The 24,295-nt window shown below is 33.4% G+C and overlaps 1 protein-coding gene across 9 annotated transcripts; it reads left to right on the forward strand.

Annotated features, from left to right (window-relative positions):
• LOC105322998 (leucine-rich repeat and calponin homology domain-containing protein 1) lies at window positions 1-23,467 on the forward strand. 9 transcript variants are annotated; one of them, XM_011421926.4, is made up of 20 exons: window positions 2-252; window positions 1,223-1,367; window positions 1,986-2,115; window positions 2,342-2,447; window positions 2,956-3,092; window positions 3,368-3,498; window positions 4,329-4,458; window positions 6,115-6,417; window positions 7,165-7,325; window positions 7,826-7,960; window positions 9,888-10,349; window positions 11,433-11,633; window positions 12,445-12,489; window positions 14,450-14,717; window positions 14,811-14,903; window positions 15,140-15,215; window positions 15,501-15,622; window positions 15,722-15,859; window positions 16,128-16,205; window positions 20,356-23,467. In XM_011421926.4, exons 1-20 carry the CDS (start codon window positions 87-89, stop codon window positions 20,467-20,469), a joined length of 3,141 nt encoding a protein of 1,046 aa, XP_011420228.3. In that variant the 5' UTR covers window positions 2-86; the 3' UTR covers window positions 20,470-23,467. The 9 variants fall into 9 exon arrangements, with proteins under 9 accessions (XP_011420229.3, XP_011420228.3, XP_011420226.3 ...); XM_011421924.4 differs by lacking the exon at window positions 20,356-23,467 and adding an exon at window positions 18,266-18,671; XM_011421927.4 differs by lacking the exons at window positions 14,811-14,903; window positions 20,356-23,467 and adding an exon at window positions 18,266-18,672 and having other exon boundaries at window positions 1-252.
• Window positions 23,468-24,295: the final 828 nt, after the last annotated feature.

The raw sequence follows: 24,295 nt of genomic DNA on the forward strand, positions 1-24,295 counted from the left end.
TCACCTCCACTGCGCATGGGCAATTGATAACAGAAAAAATGGAACCCAGTTGAGATTCATCATGGTACCAGTTTAGGAAGTATATAATGGCGAATACTTTCACCGGAGGATCAACAGTGTCAGTCTCTAGACCTCTTGATCGAATATTTGATGACGCTCAACACACCGGGGAGGTTATTCTCTGTGGCCGTAAATTAAAGGAGTATCCAAAAATAGCAGGAAAATATGATCTTGTGGACACCGTTTCCATAGGCAAGTGTCAATTCTAAGAGGACTTGGTTGGTTTTAACACCAGAAACACATAAAGATTAATAGTTTAATGTTTATTTGATGAACACAAAATGAAGGTTTTCTTGATGTAAACTATATCGAAAGTTAAAATGTTTACAAAGAGCTATTCTGTAATGAATTAAGGGTGACTAAGAAGGGTTATGTACAATGTAATTTTGCTCATGCATGAGTAAGTTAATGTTGTAAATACTCTTTTGTTCAGGTAAGATATAATCTAAAAAGAAGTATTTGATATCATAAGAAATAAACAAAGCTGGTTGTTTATGGACCAATGCAAACTTTTCTTTTATTTGCCTTTAATACTGAAAACAATGCAGTATATGAAAATTATGCGAATAGAAATTTGATCTCGTGCAGCACAGAATTAGCTCATAACACAATCATTACATGTTTGTTATGACTACTTGAAATGTTAACAGCAATTAATGATGACAAATAGATAAACACTGACTATATTTCATTAGACTCTATAGTCTTAAGTGGTTGAATATATGTTATTGTACACTCATTGAATTTTCCCTCTGACTGCATGAATAACCAAAGTTTATTTTATATTTACATTGTACCATTTAGGCAAGTACATTCAAATCTATAATTCATGGAACATGTCTACCATTTCCATGTTAACACTGTGAAATTTTTTCAAAGATATATATCAAAGATTTGAAACTGGAGAGTTGGTTTACATTGAAACAACTTTAGTGTGTATACAAAAAATAAACCAATTGAAAGTCTATAGTGAAATGTCAGTATTTAATACTGACATTTCACTGACTCAGTAACAAAGTTTAATCCACTGATTCTATCAACAACTAATACATTCATGATATTCCTTTAGTAGCTTTGTATATTTTCTTCAGAAAATATTACGTCTTTAACGGGGGAAAAATGAGGATACTGGCCAGATAATTTATATTTTTTTTCCTTGCAGATCTTTCTAAAAACAGATTCACTGAAATTCCACCAGAAATATTTGAGTATCGCTCAGCAGAATGTTTGAACTGTTACTACAATGCCATTAAGTTTGTCCCTGAAGCACTGCTCCAGCTGCAGAATCTCACCCATCTGTGTCTCAGGTTTGTTCAGCCCCTTTTTTCTCAGCAATACATGTACAGTATAATGATTGAAAGGGTATAAGGAACTGTCAAAACTGATATGAATGATATACTAAAATTAGAAATGTTGATAATTGAAGTGACAACACTAAAATGTAAAATTGAAATATTTCAATATTCTATGTACATGTGGTGGCATGAAGGAGATTTACTTTTTGGACATTTTATTGTATAGTAAATGGAATTATTCAAGCTGTTATGATTTTGCGTTTATATTTGGTACTTGATATCAAACTTTAGAATATGCATGTTTTATATAAGAAATTCAGGTTCGTGTAAATTGGCTACCAGTCAAACTGTTTACTGATTTTTAATCTAATATAAGGTACGCCAACTTGTTGCATCTAATTTGCATCACACTTTATAGAACATGCATTGAATTTTAATGGGTCCAGAAATAAGGGTTTGGCATAGAACTTTGATTTTAATTTAAAGGCCAAAAACACAAGTTCTTTCAACCTGGTTTATCGATTACCTGAATATACCACTGGTATGTTAATGATGTCTGTCATTTGTTAAGGAGAGGAGTAGTATTTTTTAAATTATAAAAGAATTATGTTTACCGTAATTTAATTTCAGTCGAAATCAGCTGACAGTCATACCACCGTTTATAAAATGTCTTCAAGCCTTAGAAGTATTTCTGGCCAGTCACAACAAACTGGTTTCCTTGCCAGAGGAAATCGGGGAGCTGAAACGGCTGATGGAGATTGTGAGTTAACTCTGATATGTGCCAAAATATCAGACTTGATATATTGCATGTTTTTTATTTTAAAGATTTTTGATGAAATATAATTGATTGTGGCAAGGTAATTTGAGGAAATTTAAATTTTTTAAAGAAAAAATGATTGACCAAGTTAATCTAGTTTTCTTCCCTGTGTGAGATTTTACCTTGGCATGAGAATTATTACCCCACATTTTTATTTTGTTTACTGTAGGATGTAAGCTGTAATGAAATATCCTACTTGCCATCACAAATAGGCGATCTGAAATCTATGCAGTGTCTTAATGTGAGACGAAATTTGCTAATAGAATTACCTGTTGGTAAGTGCACAGAAATGACTAGTGTAGGAAACAAAGTTTCCATGTCAATTTAAGGTCAGAGTTTAGACTACTTATCATTTGGTTTAAAATTAAACACCCAGGAAGGAATGACTGCATGCTTATTTTCTCCCACACATCGGAACTGGTGGACAGCTGTATGTGAATGGTTAGGGGCTATTGGGCTACACATTGAAATAAGATATTTTTATTTTTTTTTGGGAGACAGTATTTTGAATGAAGAAATTTTTACTATGAAGTAATGTTTTGTATTCTTTCATATAAATTGAAATACCCAATTTAAAGATCAGTATTATATTTATTTGCTTTAATTCTAGGCTATCTTTTTAGGAACAGCAAAGCTATAACATGTAATACAATAGAAATTTCTGTTACAGTCCATCTTCATTGTTTATCTTATTTATCTAACAGAGATAAAATCTGTGATCTACACTGATTCAATATTTTGATTCGTTATTTTTCATTGTTAATTTTTTCTTTTCATTTTTAGAGTTGAGTAAATTACATTTACGAAGGTTAGATTTCTCGGGCAACAAAATCTCCGTTATACCCACAGCATTTCGTAAAATAGAAACATTAGAGGATATTGTTTTGGACCACAATCCACTGACTATGCCCCCGGCTCACGTAAGTTATCCAACATGTCAATTATACAGACAGAGTATGGTTGATAGGATTTCATCAGCAAGAATTTGACACTTATCATTCTATTTCTTGCTAAAAGACCAGGCAATATCTATAACACAATGCCATTTATTGGTTTGTGTGCAAGCTTCTTTTTTATCCAAACTTTGTTAAACTACTATTATTATTAATATTATCATCGTTTGAATGACCTTTAGGGGGGGTTTCGTACACTTATAAGATTCCCTATCAATATTGTTTTGTTGATATATTTGTAGGTTTGTATCAAAGGGAAACGTCACATCATGAAATTTCTTCAAATGGAGGCCATCAGAGAGGAACAAAAGAGAGACAGCGAAGCAGAGATGAAGAAGCTTGTCCGCAAATCCATGCCGATTCAAAATGCAATGTACGTGCGCAGACGCTGTTTGTCAAGTGTTGGGTGGATGATATGCTTCTTTGTTATTTAGTAGCTTTCCAAAATTTGACATTATATGAATATTAATTTGAAATATTTACACAAATATGAACAGTTTGAAATATTTTTTAAAATATCATCATTGTGTATTTGCCATTAACTGTTTCACAATAATTTTAAATTGATAAGGGTACAGAAGTACATGTAGCAGTAAACTTCAAAATAAATTGTGATACTATGATAGCATCCATTTTCAGTAGGAACAATTATGTTATGGATAAATGTGAACTTTAGAACTGATTTTGAATCTGAAGTTTCATATGATTCACATAAAATTTTGTAAGACATTGAAGAAGTCATTATTAAACAAGTGTTGTCCTTGCAAGCTTGAATTAAAGTTTCTCAGCAATACAGAATACCACTTTTAGGTAAAAATACACTATACTCCTTGGTATATTTTATGGGTACGAGTATAACTGTATACAGGAAAATATTCGCCCCTGTTATATTTTTGCCCCTTTCGCCCGGCAGTTGCCAGCGGGCCGGTTTAGGACTGAGCGAATGCCAATCTCTCATATTATCTTTCTTTAAACACAGCTGTGTCTGGGCAAATTTAAGACAGGGCGAAACTGCTTTCAAGTGTAGAAAGGCGAAAATTACATGGGGCGAAAATAACCATGTATACAGTATATCATTTTCCTTTTAAGTTATGTTTTTTGTGCAAGCACCAGAAAAATGGTGTGCAATTTTGTATGTAGTGTTTCATTCATTGTTTATTTTTCATTGTTTTATGTATGAATGTATTTCGTGTATGATTTCAGAACGTCGGAAGAGTTTATGACGGACCCATCACAGGATAAGTGGAAGAGGCACACTGTGTTAAGTAACGACTCGGGCTACAGTACCACCGACAGCCTGGAGAAGATTGGCTGGTCCCCCAATGTATCCGAGGTAGGCCCTCACTCCTTGTTTGTACTGTGCTTCTGTGTTATAAGAGTCTGTGCAGATTTGTGGAAGTCAGTCATTTTTTGTTTGGTTCTTGATACTTTTTCAGTTTATACTTAAAGAAATCACATTATTAGGAAGACTTATTTCTTTACATGTACCTCTCAATCGTAAACTCATGTTGTTATGCTACATGTATTATTTTTCATAGAATTCTAGAGATATATATTTTTTTCATTTCAATAGTGTTTCTGACCACAAATGAAAAATTAAAGTAAATCTGGAAGGAAAAACGTTTGAGCTTTTATAAAGATTTCATTAGAAATTTTATAAATTCTAAATATTCTTAAAAAAAATGAAGTCATTTTTGTGGTCAGTAAACTTCAAAATGGTTTGTACTAGATCTTTCTGCTTTATTTATTGAGTGTAATTACATAAATGCATGGTTTGGTATGCAGATATTGCAAGATTTCTGTCCTCTTTGTTTTCTTCAATATAGTCACAAAACTACACTACACTGTATTGTCTGTGGATCCTCTTCTACGTATATATTTATACTTTGGTATATTTATATATCTTCCAACCGAGAGAGATGGATACTTTTTGTTTGCTTAAGTCATAAAAACTCATACCTGAAAAATCTAGAAAGTAAGGCAATAGGCACTCTTAATCAGCCACTTTATAACAAGTTCCTTTACTTTAACTTTGATAAAAGCTATATTTGAAAATAAGCATATTTTGATTCATACACTTTATAGATTGCCCCCCCCCCCCCCAAAAAAAAGAAGATAGCAAAGCAAAAGAATAATTTTATGGTAACTTAAAATTTCTATTTTTCTTTGTGAAAGCACACACACAAAGATCAATTTTAGAACCCTAGAAACAAGAAAACTCCAAGATACTCTCATGGACAAATGGATTCATTCTCTGAGAGGGATTGAATATCACTGCCCTCAGGCACTATCTCCTCATTTATGGGGGGGGGGGGCCTTATTATCAGGAATTCAGGGATGGACTCTTTAGTCTCACGTTAAGAACACCTATCAGAAGAGTGTAATTTTCAGAGTATTTATTATTTATATATACTGTATACCAGTACATGAACGATGTATCTTTTGAAATCATTCTTATATTAGTGATGCAATAAAAACTTATCAAAGAAATCAAAGAAATTTTTTCCATGCATAAAAAAAAAATAACATGTCTGCTAGTTCATTCAAGTTGTTATGAATTGGAAATAATAGGGCACCGGTATAGCTGTTAACATTTTCAGGGTTTAAGGTATAGTTAGAAAGGGCTCATTTTAAAAGATTTCAAGTTGAAATCTGGAATGAATAATCTACAAGTATGTCAGAACAGGTACAATAGATGAAATATGTGAATTAGAGTTATTTATAGAAGAAGATCACTTTCACATGTAACTTTTCAAGAAGCGTCCTTCACATTTTCTAACATTTTGCTATTTAGTTTGACTTACCCCCTCCCCCTACCAAAAAAAAAATTTAAAAATGAGCAGCGAATAATGAATTAAAAATGGTTCATTCATCAAATGAGGAAGGTGAAATATTGACAGAAGTCTTGCAATAGCTGTAGACAAATCATTTTTTGGCGTGTGTTGTGTAGGGTGCATACATCTAACAGCATGTTTCTGGCCTTACCTAGGCGTTAAGTCAGCGTCAGCATGGCGAATCGTCAGCATTTAAAAGTGTCATGGCTAACGGTCCAGAATCAGACCTCCATGTAGCGCGGCGAGGCTATGACGCTCGCCCTCCTCCTATAAACACAGCTTACAGTGGACCAAATACCAATCAGTTCTCACCCAAGACCCCCACCCCAGGGTATCTGCCGACAGAACTGTCCCCACCCCCAGGAAACAGCTCACCTCAGTCACCTCTGACCCCTGTAACTCCCAGAATTCCAATAAGCAACAGTGATTCAGCATTTTCAGAAAATGATATTACAAGGGTTAGTTTATTTTTAATTTTTTTTTTATGAAAGTTTGATTCGATGATAGTAAATAAAAATATGAGAGCTGTCTCAAAACTGGTAAGTCTATGGCTTTATGTGTTACAATGCTATTCCTCTGAATAAATGTAGAATTGTTTTTGAAATTCTTGTTTGATAGTGTACTGAATGTTTTTCAGTAGTACAATCATGTATTCAATATTGATTTTCCCTTGTCAAATATACCAGTATGCATTTTTTCTCTTTCTTTTAACTGTGTTTCTAGTACTATATAGGTATAAGAATGTAACTATGATTGTTGTTGCATGCATGAATTCATTGCTTTATTGATCTACGAAATATGAAAAGGTTGTCACATGACTTAAGAGTGTTAATGATATATGTATGAAATATGATGCTGTGAAGGGCAATATCAAATTTCTCTTAGAGTTGAAGCTATATATAAATTCTTAAATCAGTGGAAAACAACTACCAGTATTTCCAAGTTGTTGGAATATACAATATATACCATAGTTTAAATGGTTTCAAGTGATTGACACGCTTACAACAATATTTGTTTGAAAATATAATAATAAAATTAAAATAATCTTTTATGTAATAAACTGATAAAGTTTATTTTGGATTAAATTGACTAATACCCATAGTTTGTGGTCATGTATTCAGATAGTTAATTTAAAGAGGAGAAGGTTGTTGAATATATTACTACTATTTTTTTTATTCTATAACATACTGGGTCTTGGTTCTTAGGAACTGAATCGACAGAAGGTGGAGTATGAGCGGAGGAAGAAGACTGCCGAGCAACTGCGGATACAGCAAGAGGAAGAGGAGAAAGAGCAGAGGCGGAAGGCGGCACAGCGGATTCAGGAAGAGCAGAAAGCCATGCTGGAGAGGCAGTGGCAGGAATCACAGTAAGGACAGCCCATGCATAATTAAAAAATCGGCAAAGCATCAAAGATGATTTTACGATAGACATAAATTAAGCAAGAGACTTTTATAGAGTTAATTTGCAATAGCTGTCATATTGGAGGTCAACATGCCTAGATTTCTTTGTCATTCAATCAATGTAAGCTTTTGGTATTGGGATTTGAGGTTTTAATTGTTTAAATATACAAAATAGGAATTTGATTACAATTAACTTATTATAAGATTACCGATAAAAGAAAATTAAAGTTAAAGTCAAGCAAGTAAGCAATATACTTGAATAAAAAGGCACTTAGTTGCTTGCTTAAAATATGTGGTCAGTGGACTTAAATTTTTTTTTTTCAATATTACACCATCATGGAATACTCCTTGTTTGGAAAAGGCCCTGTAGGGAGATATTTGGTCCTTTAAAGGTGGCTCTAGATTTAAAAAGCATAGGTCAGTATTATTAAATGAAGTCAATCTAAGCAAAATATTTCTTTTGTAGGGCTAACGATGCTGCCCGTGCAGAAGAAAGCCGGGGGCTGGACAAGAAACAGGACGAGCCCAGGCCTGAGGTCCCGCGAGCTGACCCCGAGGCCAATCGAGGGGAAGATGAGGCCCGAAGATCTGTGCAAAACAAGTATGTTCCTCATCCAAATCAGCTTTATGTTATATTTTTTTTTCTTCATTATTGCTCTTACAATTAATATTGAAATCACTTTTCTCTTTTCTTGAGCATATTACTTTAATTAATTGAATTGCATACTTTGCTTTTGAATAAGATAACAATTTGACATTTATGAATTATTAATACTAAGTATAGAATGATATTTCTGAATTTGAACTCCAAAGAATCGTGATTTGCATGGTTTGTTTTTTGTGTTTTATAGAGTTTCATGTTTATCCGTGGTGATTTGATGCAATGTTTTTGTACAAGACTCTATGTTAATGCATCGCTCTAGCTCATTATCATGTAGAATCAACTTCTCAAACAAAACCACTAGTAATTTACAAAATCTAATTCCTATTATAAAAAGTAAATTTACTGGTACTAAATTTAATTGAAAGGGGTCTCTACTGAAAAATTTAGTTCTTGTTCAACAAAATCAAAATCTACTAATATTTGTGTGACAACCCTTATATGCATTGCAAACTTGTTACTTATTATGTTATAATTGTTGTTAATCAAACTCCTGGCTTCTGTTTTCTGCATTTTTAAAAAATAATTACAGACTGAATTACTCCACAAATCTAGGCTTTTTACTTGATTTCCCATAATATTTCTTGCATGTATAGGTCTAAAATTGAACAATAAAATCCCAAACGGTAAAATACTATTTCCGCTGTGTGGTACAAAACCATGCAATGTAATGTCTTTCAAATATTGCTGTGTCGTTAAAAATAGGTTTTTACTATAAAAAGGAAGAAATGTTTAGTGTGGGGTCGGGGTGTAGAGCAAATTGAGAGGAGGTCAGCAATTTGTCGTCCAGTCATCCTTAGGGGTAATAAATAATGTTTACTTACCCTACCGACCAAAGGCTTCTCTATATAATCCGTTTTTTATCTTAAATTATTTAACATTGAATAGTCTTAGTATTCAAATATTTACTCCAAAGTATTTTCTCTTTTATGCTTCGAATTTACTAAGTTAGTTAATGGGATTTGGGAACTTCAGGGGTTGGTACTTTAATTTTTTTTAATGCATACCTAACTTATTTAAAAGATTAAACAAAAAGGTGTATCGATAGCTAGATCATAGAAGCTACACACATATCCTGAAGTAATATCTTGTCCATTGTCATGTGTTTTTCAGATGGACTCTTCGGAGATTCTTCAAGTCAACACAATTATAAATATGATAAATATTTCAAGTCTTTCTCCTTCTTATAGTATATAGCATTGCATTCTTCCCTCATTTTTATGCCTATCATGTGTTAATAAATAACATCATATTAAATAAAGCTAGCCTGTTACAAACATTATGTACGTGCATGTGCTTTTGGCATGCAGAATAACTCCATACTGAATTTTTTATAACTTTGAGTTCCAAAATTAACCTGCAGATTGCTGATTACAATTGTGAAAGACCACTGCCATTTTATAACTCTGTGCTGAGTTTGTTTAAATGATGGGGCAGCTGACCTTCTCTCAATATTATTCTTGAAATTTTAAATCTTAGTTAGCTTGATTTTATGGCAATGGAAGCAATGATTTGAAGTAGATTTTTTATAAGTTTTCTGGTGAAAATCCTAAATAGTGTAAGTCAGACATAAGATCATTCCAGAATAAAAAAAAACCAAAACATGTTGATATTTGTAACACAACAAATTCATGCCCATTTCTTTTTCTTTCCCTGCCCCTTTCCAAAAAACCGAAGTTTAAAAAATATACACCATTCCATTTTTAATCTCAATTAATTAAATGGAAATTAAATCAAAAAAATAATATGAACTTTTCTGAGCAGTATATTTCTTTAGGAATTCAAGACCATGGCAAAGACTTGTATAGAAGTATGTCTTGTTTGATTGATGTGTTGTATAAGAGAAAGATTAATGTTTCGTTTACAGTTACAAGGCTTACCAAAGCCGACACCCGGCGGATTTCAACAGCCCCACCCCCTACGGTTACAAACCCCAGTATAACCATGGACCTAAGTCCCCTTACTCCCCAGTCTCCCCTGGATCTCCTCCAGGCTACTCCCACGGACAAACGGTTCGTTCTCCGAGGGGGAGTGAATATCACAGCCCTCAGGCTCTATCTCCTCACGGGGTATCCCCCTCAGGAATGTCCCCAAACAGACCCACGTATGCCCCCAGGGCCAATGGGACCCCGCCGCGGACTCTAGCTCTTGACTCTCAGCATTATTCTGGATATGTGCAAGACGCTAGCATGGGATATGGCAGCTCCTCCTATCACTCCCCTCCCAACGTTCCTTCGCATTCCGCAAAGACGTCTATGCCTCACTATGCTGCTCCCTTGCAGCGGAACAGCAGAAATGCTGCAATGGATACCTATAGCATGAATTATAGGTACTGTATCAATAACTTCTGCACTTGTGTGATGTGGAAACACTATCAAAATCTTTTTTTTTTTCCTTTGTGTGCACGTCTGTATATATTTTAATTGATATCTTTCTTTAATTAGTCTTTGCTGTATCATAACAGTTTAACTTCTATGAAAAGCACAGCAAGAAACTTCTTTGTTGTTGTTCAGTTCATTTTGCATCTTGAATCATTGCATCATGTCTTGAACTCCTTTGAGTGTTTTTTCATCGTTCTACGCTTGCTTCAGATTAAGGATAAATTCATACACATTCCATTTTAACATGACAAACATTTTGTCTGTACAAATTATGGTCCTGTTTTGCAAAGGATTTTATGTAAACAGGTACAATATATTCAATATTTTTTATTGTCGAAATGATTGATTTTTCTAATTTGAATTCAAAATACATGTTCTTAAAGTGTTCTAGAAGTGGAGGAACTGTATTTGAGTAATTTGCTTTTACTGTACCGTGTTTTATTTGCCTACATTTAAACGAAGAAAAAAAATAACATTTAGCTTATACAGAATTGTTTAGTATGTCATCATCAAACCTCAATATCTTCAAAATGTGTATCATAATCCTTCAATCCATAAAATATTTTTAAAAGATTCTGTAGATGGATAGAAAATTGGAACTTAATCTTAAGTTGTGATTACCACTTTCCATATATACATGTAATAACTTAAGCAGGAGTGTTGAGATCACTTTGAAAACATGTCACTTATTCATGAAGCATCCAAAATTATGACTTTGAAATATTTCATGAAATCAGTAAATCTTTTTTTTGGGTAACAAATTTGTGTCCTGTTACAAATTCCACTTACTCAAGTATTATGTTAACTAACAGGAAGGGGCTTATAGTGAAATACTTGATAACATTATACTAGTGCTTATATGTAAAGTTGAGAATAATCGTGATCTGGCTTAGGAATGAATGTATTCGGATGTGTGGTGAAGGTACAGAGTAAATGGTTGTGTAGCTGCTAGCTGATATAATATCATATATACCAAGGATATAAACACAGTTCTAACTCTAAGATGTAACCAGGTGCCAATGTTATTGCAGAAACCCGACTCAAACTCCTGCTACTACTACTACTACCAACAGTACAAACAAAGAGGAGCAGAAGCCATCGAATGTTCCGTTACGGCGACAGGGTTCAGACTCGCGGCAGTCGAACCCTGCGTCGAATCCTCCTCCTCCGTCGTCTGGCAAGTCAGTGGGGGCCAAAACAGGGGCCCCTGGCTCCACGTCGCGAATCAAAACGTAAATATTTCCTCTACTACCTTTCGCATCTTTTGGTGAATGGGTATTACCCCTATCTAGCTTGTGATAGAAGCTTCTTTATTTTTGCCAGGCCCATAATTCACCAATTTTCTTACAAGTAACTGACTTGCATGTTATTTAGATGAGAGAGAGAGAGAATGTTTCACACTGCGATAGAAAGATGTTCTTGGCTGCAAGCTGTTAAAAATTTGCACAAAAGATTGACTGAGTATGAAATTGAAAAATTAATGTAGACAAAAGTGAGCAGACAAAAGGAAATGTGGCTTGATAGCAATGACGTTAATTTAGACTGAAATTTTTTTCTCAGATAAAAGAATATACAAATGTACATCATTCTATGTGCAAAATTGACAGAAAAATCAAGTGACTTTGCATCTTGCTACTGGAAAATTTAGGATGTGTGATATTTATTGATTACCATAGATAAAATTTTCAAGTACCACCATCAGTGCATGAAGAATAGCACAATATTAACATTCACTTGATAATTTAACACCAAAAGAATTTTTACTATGACCTTTTTTGCCTTGGATCTGTTTATCAAATTTAAAGAAAGCATACTGAAATGAGAATTATATGTAACAGTTTATAATATATTCCTCTTTGTATATATATCCTTATATATATCTATGTGCATATTGTTAAATTAATAAGATTGGCTCCCCAGTTTATCAAATTAAGACTTGTTCTATATGATACTGCATGTGTGGGAGTGGATTCCAGTAGGGCAAGTCTTAGACTGTGTGTCTGCGTCTGCTCATTATTCTGTTGGTGATTTGACATTTTCCAGACCCACTAGCAGAGGCATTCCCGTGTTGCAGCACAAACTGGGCAGGTAATATTGGACTGTTAAGGCCATAATATCGGACTGTATGATCATATTAAGGCAGGGCGCTTCTTGTAATCATCATTTACCATGCCATTATCATGTATTCATCCAAGCTATCTTTATACATGTGTATATATCTACTTCAATCTCCGAAGTCCATGTACCACCCGACATCTATCATTATAAATTTTATTATTCACTTCATTATTTTTCGGTGTCTTGTACATGTTTTTTTTTTTTAAAGGAAAAGGATGTGTTTAACTGTAAAATGGGTTTGAATTTGCAGAGTAAATCCTGGAGATAATTAACAACCTGAGAAGCAGTTTTAATTACTAAAGCAGAAAACATGATGATTCATGAAAATTACCCACATTTTTGTTTTCAAAGAAAAATTAATTGACTTGTCATGCATCATGCAGACAAAACACATGTCATCAATAAAGAGCTAGGACAAAATAACACGCTTTACAGCACTGCTGGTGATCCCCTCGTAAAAACCACAATTAATGCTCAAAACTGACGTAACTCATGCTTTCAGTACATCATTGTCCAATTAAAAAAATATATTTATTTAGTAACGAGAATCACATGTATGTAAAGTACAACAAAAATAATTGTGTCATGTTGAGTTTTCCATCTGAAAAATGTGTCCCCCTGTACTAATTTCTCCGATAAGAAACAGCTTTTTATTAATGACATTAAATGCAGGGCATTGAGGAAGCTTGCGGTTTTTAGTAAATATTTTTCCTGTGATTTGGATTAGAGAAGTGGTACTTGTATAAAGTAAGTGTATTGGTCTGTAAATGTCAGCATACCTATTGACTACATCACTTCATACAAGATTATTTCTACATTCAGTTATAACATGAACATCTGCAGATTATTACAACTGATGTACACCTGATTTCTTCAAATACTCCCAAATTCTAAACACTCAAGTTACTTGCGAAGAACTACACCTCTATATTGACAATATCTCTACATACAGTACACAGGTTATTGTAGTACGCTGGTACAGAAATTGCTAGCAGAATTTGAATGCAATGATATGTGAAAATTGATACATTTTTTTGCCTATAGTACCGTAAGTTATTGTGACATAGGTAAAAAAAAGATTATACACAATGTACTTGTATAAGATATAGTTCTCGTAGCAAATCAAATTGAGTTCTAACAACAAAAATTCTATTTTCTTTATCTACATGCATAAGTTAAATATATATACTCAAGTATTATATTGCATAATCTCTATTTTTGTACACCTATACATATATTGATATTAATTTCAGGTATTACAGTGTTAATTGTCGTTTGTGGTTCTCTCTCAGTTCTTCGTGAAAATTGTTTTTTTTTTATGTAATCAGAAAAATTCCTATTGCACAGTGTTCTTAATGAAAACTCTGTCTGTTTAGAGCATGACACATATAATACTGTGTGTATATTTAATCGTGTATCGATCGATATTTTCTTTATTAGAATTTTCTAAATACTCTCTACTTTTTTTTTGTAATATAGAGTGTAGTTTCTAATCTGATGGTGAATTATACCGGGGTAGTATACACTTCAATCTTGCAGAGATTTAAAGACATACACCTCACATGGACTAAAACTAAATACAATTTAATACTACTGTGCCTAAAATGAGTAATTTATGCTGCAGAACTATGGTTTAAGGGAAATTGATAACTCATATATTTTGTAAAACTATTAATAATTAGTGATAAAAAACACAAGTGTTAAAACAATAAAGATTTAATGAAGACCAGTATGATTTCTAGGGCTTTATATGATAAAAGTTAATTGATCAAAATTCTTTGTTTCAATTTTTTTTTAAAAATTAAAGATTAATAAATGAAAAGCTGGTATTAAACACTTTCAGCCATTTATACCTATATCTACATGTGTGGATAACATCTGATCTTTTGTGTCATGTGATTTGTGGACTGTATTGGCCTTGGTTTTTCAGCTCTGTGAATGGTGGGAACAGTCCAGGGATTTCCCCGAGTCCCAGCCCGAGGTCTTCCCTGGGATCAACAGGAACAAACAGCCCGAGTTCTTCCACCTCGTCGCTGCACAAGGTTGGAGAGAAGGGGACAGCCGTCACACGGAGAACCAAACCATCGGCGACCACACCCACCTCCGGGCGGGCCGCGGGGGGAGGAGACAGGGGGAACGTCCCTCCTCCCACACCAGCCAGAACCAGTTCAAGCAGGCCATCAACAGGCTCCTCACATGTAAGTTTCTGCATTAAAATATTTGAATAACTTAAAAGTTTGAGAAAAAATTGTTGGTTTGAAGATTCAATTTTCATGATATGTGAACCCTAGGATGATAATAAGCAGAGTCGATCTGGCCGCTCCACTCCAGCAGACGATAAGAGACAGGGACAGAAGAACGCTGTTAACAGTCTGATAGCCAAAGTTAGTCATCCTCAGCATGAAGGAAATTATCTGGTTTTTCCCACATTGTGAACTCTAATAAATATGACAATGTCATTAATCATAAATTTACATCTATCATGGTATATGAAATACATGTACTAGTGCAGTGTACTTCCCAAAGCTCTATATATGTACAATATTGGTTCTTCCTACATAATCATTAACATGTATAGTGTTTATAGATGTATTTATCGAATGTTTTTTCTCGTCCATAGAGAGATGACAAGAAAAACCCTCCTCATCCACCCCACAGAACCAACTACGGTGCAGGGGGAGCTCGCCGATCAGCCGGTTTGTTGAAATCTACCCATCCCCTCCCAAAATTTGGGATTAAATTTCAGTTTATATCTGTAAATAAATTAATTTTTATTTGTAATTTCTAACCATCTTAAATATAGATAGGGCCCCAGGAGGCTGCGGCACTTCTGATCACCAGCAAAATTGTTGTAATTTCATTCTTCACCCATTATCTAAAGATTATGAAAGTTATATAATAAATAATTCGCTTAATACAGCTAAGACAAGATGCTCTAGTAGTGAAGTTTATGTAATTTGATTTGATACTTGACTTCCCAGGGTCAGGAAGTGCAATGAGAGTGATAGACAGTTACAAGGATGCTGAAACTAATTCTTTCACACTACGCCGACAAGAGGAACGAATGAAGGAGGAAGCCGAACAGTTGAATCGACTCCGAATGGTATGATAGGGATATATAGCATATTTGGGTGTTGAATTTTGTGCATTTATGCACAACTGAGCTACAATATATTCTTCATGTATTTGTTACTATTTATAGACAATAGAGAAGAGATTAAAGGTGACATTACCGGACAATTTGCCGGAATCTCTACGGGACGGAGTGTTGCTGTGTCAGTTCGCCAACAACATACGACCGCGCTCTGTGCTCAGCATCCACGTCCCCTCCCCAGCTGTGGTAAACAGGAGTTTTTGTTACTTTGTTTCATTGAATGCGCCCTAATAAAGATAAGAGAGATAACTCTTTTTTAAGTTGAAAAGTTAACACTTTTCAATGATGCCACATAGGAGTCATATATATGTTTCCAAAACTTATTTTAGATACATTATGCTTTTAACAAGTATGCAAAACTATCAAAAAAAATTCATGATATGTCTACTGGTTTGACATAAGTAACTGATTATTTAATATTTGTGACTGCATGTTTCGTTTTATTTTATTACAGCCAAAACTTACAATGGCTAAATGCCGGAAAAATGTAGAAAATTTCCTAGATGCTTGTCGGAAAATTGGAGTAGGGAAGGTAAAGTAGCAATATAACCTGGTATTCATCTACTGTTTTCATTTTTTGTCTATTCAGACTGCAGTTTATTTAGAATTTAACCATGTGTATTCAGAATCTGTATTCTATATTTTGTTACAAGTTAGCATTGTAATCAATTTAATTTACCTGTATTTGAGTCAACACATGTAATTGTTTGGTATTTTCAGGCTTAAAAATTTGGTTTTTTAACACTTAGATTTCTTTTTGTATTTGTAATTTTAAATATATTTTTGACATGTTGCTTTCAAATCTTCAAGCAAAACTGTATTTGTAGATTCAGCTTAAATAGATTTTAAATCTTTGTACTGTAAATATCAAATTTTGCATTTACTGGTAAAAATAACAAACAGAAACATTGTACTCATTTGGTTGTTTCTGATTGTTTATGGCAATATGTGGAGACGAAGCTGAGCCTTATATGGACTCTAACAACCCAGCATCTTTCTATAGACAGTCAGCATCAAACCTATTAAGTGTTTTGTTTTGCTAAAAGTTTTTGTTTGTTGATAAATTGAAGAATGAAATACAATAAAAAAGATGTTAGGCCACTTTGTTGCCGTCTATAATTGGCCACTTTCTGTCTATAGAAATATAGAGAGCAATCATGTGACATGTTTTATCCAATGCAATTGCGTCAGTCTAGTCCTAGGCAATACAGAGAGTCTTGAGCTGAATCTACCCTTGCTTTTACTGCAAAAATATTTTGGTTAATGTAAACCCATCTCTTTTTTCTTTATTTCATTGTTAATATAAAAGTGTATATATCAGTGGTGTCAGTACAGTTGATTATTCAGTGAACTCGGTACTCAGAGAAAGAGAGAGAGAGGGGTCTATAACCTTACCCCCCAGGGAACTCTGTAATCAGGACAGGAGTCGAGATGGAGGAGTTTAGTTTAACAACAAATGTGTAACCAGGCAAGGATCGTCACTAGACATATATCATACGTGTACTTGTATCTCATCCCCCATTCTGTAACCTCTCCTAGGGTAGATGGTAGGTCAGGTATCCACCATTATCCCCTGTAAATGCACAGCTTCTGTCAGCAGCTCATGGTATGGGGTTTCTGTATAACGTAATAGCTTCTGATTGTTCTATCTTGCATAGTCATGTAGCTCATTATTAACATCAAATCTTGGTATGAATGATAACAGCCTTTATTTTATTCAGGCTAATATTAATACTTGTAATATTCAACTATATGCACTTAAACAATTGATTAAGGTGGACATGCATGTATAACATCGTCAGATTAACAAATTTGATTATTCACCTAACTTCTGTAACTTTTGTTAATATGAACTGATAATTTTCGCCAATGTTGAATGAGTATATTGCTGATGATATCATTGTTTCTTTGTATAAAAAAAGAAAAACAAAAAAAAAAACAGCTAGATAGAATGAGATTGCACAATCTGTAGTATATAATAAGAATGCACAAGCTTAAAAATCAGAATGAGAATGCACTACCAGTAGCTATAAATTGTGGTGCATTAGTGACTCGATGATTGTAGGGATTTGATGTGAATACATGTAATAATATCAGTGAGTTTAAGGTATTGGATTATATGCCAGATTGTCAAAAAAAACCAAATTATATTGTTGCTAGAATCAAAATTTTACCATGACCAGTACAGGCACCGGTATATGATTGGGGAATTGTGAACAGAAAGAGTGTTGCACAGTACGATGCTAGATTTTGTTCCAGAGCATGCTGTCTTGAGTTGTTTTAGTTTCCATAGCATGCAGCTGGTTATTTGTTGGAATGAATATAAGCAGTCAATTATATCTTCATTTACCAGTAATACATTGAAACATTGATATAACTTACAGAAATATATACCAGTATTTTAATGTATTGAGTGAAAAAGATTTACTGGTAATAGTCAAGCATGAATGTAAGAGGTGCTCTGTTCTATCTGTAGATCATTTCTATATATATACTGTGTTTATTTTAAGTGAAATATTGTAAATGACATGACTTTTGGAATCCTCTTGTTGAGAGCGATGACTACTTGTGTGTTTCTGTAACTCGTTACAGGAATTCCTGTGTGCATGTGACGATGTAACAGAAGCACTGAGACCGGCTCGCGTCTCGCTCACTGTGCAACACTTAGATCTGTGTCCACGACTAACCCCGCGAGACTTTGCCATCGCCAAACTCTGTCTCGTTGTCTTTGTGTCCACCTGTCTGGCTGTGCTTTGGGGATACATGTGATGTTACTAAAACTAGATATATACTAATACTTAGAGCTTGTTTTTTTCCTTTTTATACAAAAAACACACGTTTTCTGTGTCTAAACCAATTTTGAGAAGGCTAGGTTGAATATTGTCAACCAACTTTTATTGGTGTGTTGTGTTAGAAATATTTGCACAATGTTCCTGATTACCTCTTATATATTATTATTAGTATTTGCAGTAATGAAGGCTTTTTGAAGAAATGAATTATTGAAATCATATTATGTGTCATAAACCTCAGTTGCAAAGATTTGTCCATATTTCCAGCCATTTTCACGTTAGCAAATAAAGAAATAATATATAAAGTAATCACAAATAAAAGTTGGTTTTCAGTTCCTTACCACCTCCAAGTTTACCATATAGCCTTCGTCTTTATAAATGACATGTCCATCTGACCTTCATTCATTTAAGTAGCAATAACTTGCACCATTCCGAAACCCATCAGGACCAAACATGAAGGGTAACGCATATTTACCTAGTAAAATGAATGTGTATGTGTTCAGTCCCAAAGAATAAAGAATAGATGAAAGGGTTATGATTAAAAATCTCTCCTCATATTGTGATATAGTTAGTGCTTTGTGATAATTTAGCATTTGATATGGACATGATTGTTTCGACATGCTTGAATTTAGTGGCTCAGAGCTCTAATATTTATTAGAAATTAATATTAATCATTTTTGATAGTAAAAATTGAATGAGCATGTAACCTTCCCAAAGTGCTAATAGTTCTTTCTCCAAGAACTTGAACTTTTTTTGTGTGCATTTGTTATGAAATCACACCAAGCTTTTATACATCACTTTTAAATTAACATTACTGCTGTGATTTGATTTTACATCACTTTAATGATACTGCTGTGTGTTTTTCAAGTTTGCCTTTGATTTTTGGCAAAGTAATAATAAAATAATGCTACCATTGTAATGCTGTATTAATGCTACATGTACTGATTACATATGATGCTATACCAGCCTAAAATCTTGTGATTTGTTTCTGCTAGCAGTGCCAATTATTGTATGGGCTATGAACAGATGTTGAATATACATGTATTTAGAAAAAGTTGATAATTATTCATCATCATCAAGTGATTCACAGTGAAAATTCATTTCATATGTACATAGATATGTGTGTGGAGAGAGAGAGAGAGAGAGAGAGAGAGTGCTTCTACAAAATTAATGTTGATGAAATTGGGACAAATCTTGCTGCAATTTGGACACTTGTAAACACATGTAGCAGAAATTGAAAAATAAAATTGTTTAGTTTTTTGTGATTTTGTTCATTGAACAGCAATTACATTGCGCACTCAATTGTGATACATGTATTGATACTTGCAATAATTTTTCTCCAATGGCAATTTGTGATCTGTTCTTGTGATGAATCGTTATGTTCTAACTGTGTCAGAAAGACTAGCAGAGACTGACAAATGAAATGAGATTTTGATGATTTTATGTATGCTTACTATGTATGTTAAGAAAAGGTTCAGTTATTGTGCAATATCAAGCATTTTAAGCAATTGTTTTGTTTAATTAGTTGAAATTCTGTAATAAATGGACAATAATCTGTTTTTCAAGACAAAAACTGGTTTGGTTTGCTAACTTGTAACAAAGTATAGAATGAACTTCTGTTCAAAGTATCATTGAGCTCAGGATACATTTACTATTGTCAATTACATGTACATGTATTACTCTTTCGTTAAGCAATAAAAAAAAAATCTTTGTCATTCAGAAAAAATGAATATCTTTAAAATGAAAAATAGATAAAGGATGAATAGTAAACTATGTTAAAACAATGGGCACATGAGAAATATGAAAACAACTAAAAAAGATATATTGAGTCTCAACATTTATCAATGAAGGTTATCATTTATGCTAAAAATAAGTTCTCATTTCTTTTCTCAGGAGCAGATTTGTAGTTCGCAAGACATTCTGGATGAGAATGGGATTATCCGTGTATCTATAACAGTAGCAGCCTTAGTTGCCGTGTCAACCAATCCCAAGTCGTCAGCTGTATAGTCAGAATCCCAAGGTCCCAAAACTTACAAAAAATTTCTCGTCGAAGTTAGCTCTCACGTTTCTTGCCTGTAACCAATGGAGGACAGGGTCAGTGTTTTGCTAGCTTCCATACCAAGATGAATTTTCTTCAGGGATCAAATACCGAAAGGAATTTTCATCAAAGGATCCATAATCTCTCGGTAATGCTTACGTAGACAAGATCTGATATCACAATTGTCATCATACCCAAAGAAATGGAACATATCTAGAGAAGAAACTCTCAAAATTGAACATTTCCTCTACGGAGCAACCAAGTTGTGTCCAGGTTATTAAAAGTATTGCTGTTTGCATAATTTCAGATTTTTAAAAAAAGAATATTTTCCCCTTGGAAGTTGAAGGAAAATGTTTTTGGGTCAGGTATATATTTGTTTCTATTTATATCCGGGATTTCTGTAGTCGGTGCGTACCAGGGTTACAGACTGTGATAATACTCAAGTTCACTGTATCAAAATGTGTATCACTAGTGTACTTAATTACTGTAGATGTAGGTCAAGGTCAAGTGCATCCTTCAAGATGATTTAGTACCTATTATAGACTTGGTGGGTATTTATGTATATATACATGTACATATATATAGAAACTGATATCAAAGAGCTATTTGTTCAAACTCGTATTGCCTGCAAATTAGTAATTGGGGGGAAAAGCTAGATGAAAGACAAAATACAAGACTGATTTAAAGATTTTACATGCAGTAGTTCCATGATTTTACATGAAGTATGCTGAGGTGCTATATCTTATATTTTGATATAATAAGTCACATGTCATTTCTGTCATTGCTTCGTCTTTTTTAATGCTCATTTCATGCATTCATGAATGGTTCTGTATTAAACTGGACCAGTTTACTAAAAAAGCACCAAGCTCTGCCTTATCTCAAACTAGAATATTGATGATGATTAGAATACTATCTAATGATATACAAGGATATGTACACTAGCTTTGCTTTTGCAGATGTATATGTCTTCAATTTCCATTCGTATTCTTCCAAGTGTTGTAAATGCCTCAACACTAGTGCTATCTATGTTTTTTAACGTATACTTTTTTTTTTTGGTAAATTGCAACTGGAGGACACACAAAAAAAAACCTCATTGTATAAAATTTGAAAAATGCAACTACCAAATCAAATAACTTTAATCTTTCACCTGTTGTTGTATTTACTCACATGTCGCTTCGGCTTCACAAATTCATGAAGGAGAGGTTGAACTGAGCATTAATGTTTTAGATCAGTTGTGAAATTTTGACCATGGTTTTTATCCTGTGCCATATCTTGACTTGAAGGCGGTAGCTGACCAGTCCAAAATATCCTCCTTGTAACACTTACAGCGGTTACTCTGTAGTCCCAACACCTATACACTGTATTTGAAATTGATCTGTTAAGGGAGATAACTCATTTTTTCCAAATTCAAAGAGTGATAATGTAATCAAAATTGTCAACCTGCATGTTTTTGATGCATTTCAAAAACTGTTCACATTTATTTTTGAAAAAAATCACTGATTACATTAAGCATTAAGCAGATATCAATATAATTTTATAGAGATGATGAAAAAAAAATTGTACCATATATAGAAAAAATAAAAAAATATCTACTCTAAGTATTCTTTGTGCTCACAGAATAGGTCTCAATTTTTTTTTTTAAAAACACCTTTTTAATACAAGTTGTATTATTGAAGCAACTATTTCTTTAAGACATAAATGTTTTCATTGAAGGAAAAGTATTAGGATTCAAGGGTTTTGTTGACTATATTTAGAATTTTTTATCATCAGCATTCAGTATCATTTTATACATGTACAGAAAAAAATGACTGCCAAGTTAAAACAGTTGTTTTAATTTTATCAGTTGATGTGCAATAACTTTGTGTTTGTATGTGATATGATGATCATGATAGTTATATAAAGCAATTGTTTTCTCTTCTCATGCTTGATACTGCAAGTAAGTATGCATGTAAGTGTACTATATATACCGGAAATACTAATACATGTACAGTAATAATACTGGAAATTTGTCTCCATCACTATATAATTTCAATTTCTTTATTGCAAAAGACATACGTCTTATAGCGTCTCAACGTCTTATACAAAAATCCATCTCTGATGTGGAGTTTTCCCCTCACAAAGCCCCTCCCCCTCCCCTTATTCATATTTGTCATGTTATGAACTAGTCTTTGTGATGTAAAATTTCTGTCCATTTGTACTAAAAACTATGCAGTGTTTCTCTTTTTTTCACAATTAGTGTAAAATTTGTGTGGGTAAGATTGTAAATATCCATGATGAGATTATGAATGTGTAACACCATTAAAACTAGAAACCATTGTAATTCTAATTTGATAGAAAAATTCTTGTTATGTACTCCCAATATTTATGCTGGCTTTTATTACACAAATTGTTTGATTTTTTTTTCTTTGTTATATTGGCTTTTATATATTAAGCAGAATAGTGGTCACTATTTGGGATAACACATTACATTTATACCTTAAATGATGATATGCCAGAACTTCACAAATACTTGTTTTAGTTGTTGCTTTTGTATCTCTCTGGGATTTCAAATAGTCTTTGTTTTTGTGTTCACTGTTTCCAAAACAAGTCAAAGATGATATTTTTTTCATTCATTTCTTACTTCTTTGATTTTCTTTCTTTTTTGTAATCAAGACTGAAATCAAACAACTATTTATTAATTTATTATCAAAAAAGAAAACCAAACAAATTATGTAATAAATGTGCTTTGCTATATTTAAGTTACTCTTTTATAGTTTAGTTGTCAGATTTGAAATTGCCTCTGGACGCATTGTAACAGAGACAAAGAATATGGAATCTAAACCAGTTACATGTATTGCAAAGATTTCATTGCGTTTTGCGACCATTAATTTGCTTTTTACTGTTCAAAACCATGTAATTTAAACATTGCATAGAGTTTAGGTCAAGAAAAGAACAGTTTTAAAAATAAAAAAATACACTAATTAGAAATGTTTTATGTGGTTTGTTTTTTAAATAGTTAGGGCCCCTTTCAAAAAAGGTAACTTGGAAACTGCTTTAGTTGGTCTGTCCATCTGCCTGCAACTTGGTTGTACTTTTGACTTTGCATGTGATCAAACAAAGTCTACAGGTGCAGTCACACGATGCAATTTTGCATCCAATTTTCAATTGACTTTCTCACGGAAGTCGATTGGAGTCGATTGTCGAGCAGGTCACATGAAATGATTTTAGAATCGATTTTTAAGTAAGAAAACCTATACAATAATTTTATTATAATTGTACAAGGAAAAGCCATTGTGACATTACAATTTCAACAGAGAGTCAATTGAATATTGGACGTTTGATCAAATGGAAAGTCAAAAGTACTACTGTACCAAGTTTGCATTCATAGGTCAATATACGAGACATGATAGTAGTACGTGTTAATGTTGTCTGACACAAAGTTAAGCCGAAATGATTAGCATTGTCGGTAGTCTATAAGAAAAGTATGTGTATCGGTACATGTAGCGAGTACCAAGTTACCTCACAGCCTCCATTTAAATCTCAATACTGATATAAATGGCAGATAAAGATGAATTTTAATAAATCCCTTCCTGAGGTAATTATTATATTATCATAGGCTATATTATAACATGTACTTCAACGTTTTTAAAATCATCCTGGGCTTACAATTGCATGGGCACAGTTGCTTTTGCTTGACGACTTGGGAGGATTCTTGCGATGCCATTGGATGATATGTCCCTTGACTGACAACAATACTGCGGACACATGACCCCCTTTCAAATAGACTAGAAGTTGAATGGCTTATCCAAGAAGAAG

The sequence above is a fragment of the Magallana gigas genome, chromosome 8, assembly GCF_963853765.1.
Source record: "Magallana gigas chromosome 8, xbMagGiga1.1, whole genome shotgun sequence".
Classification (NCBI taxonomy): Eukaryota; Metazoa; Mollusca; class Bivalvia; order Ostreida; family Ostreidae; genus Magallana; species Magallana gigas.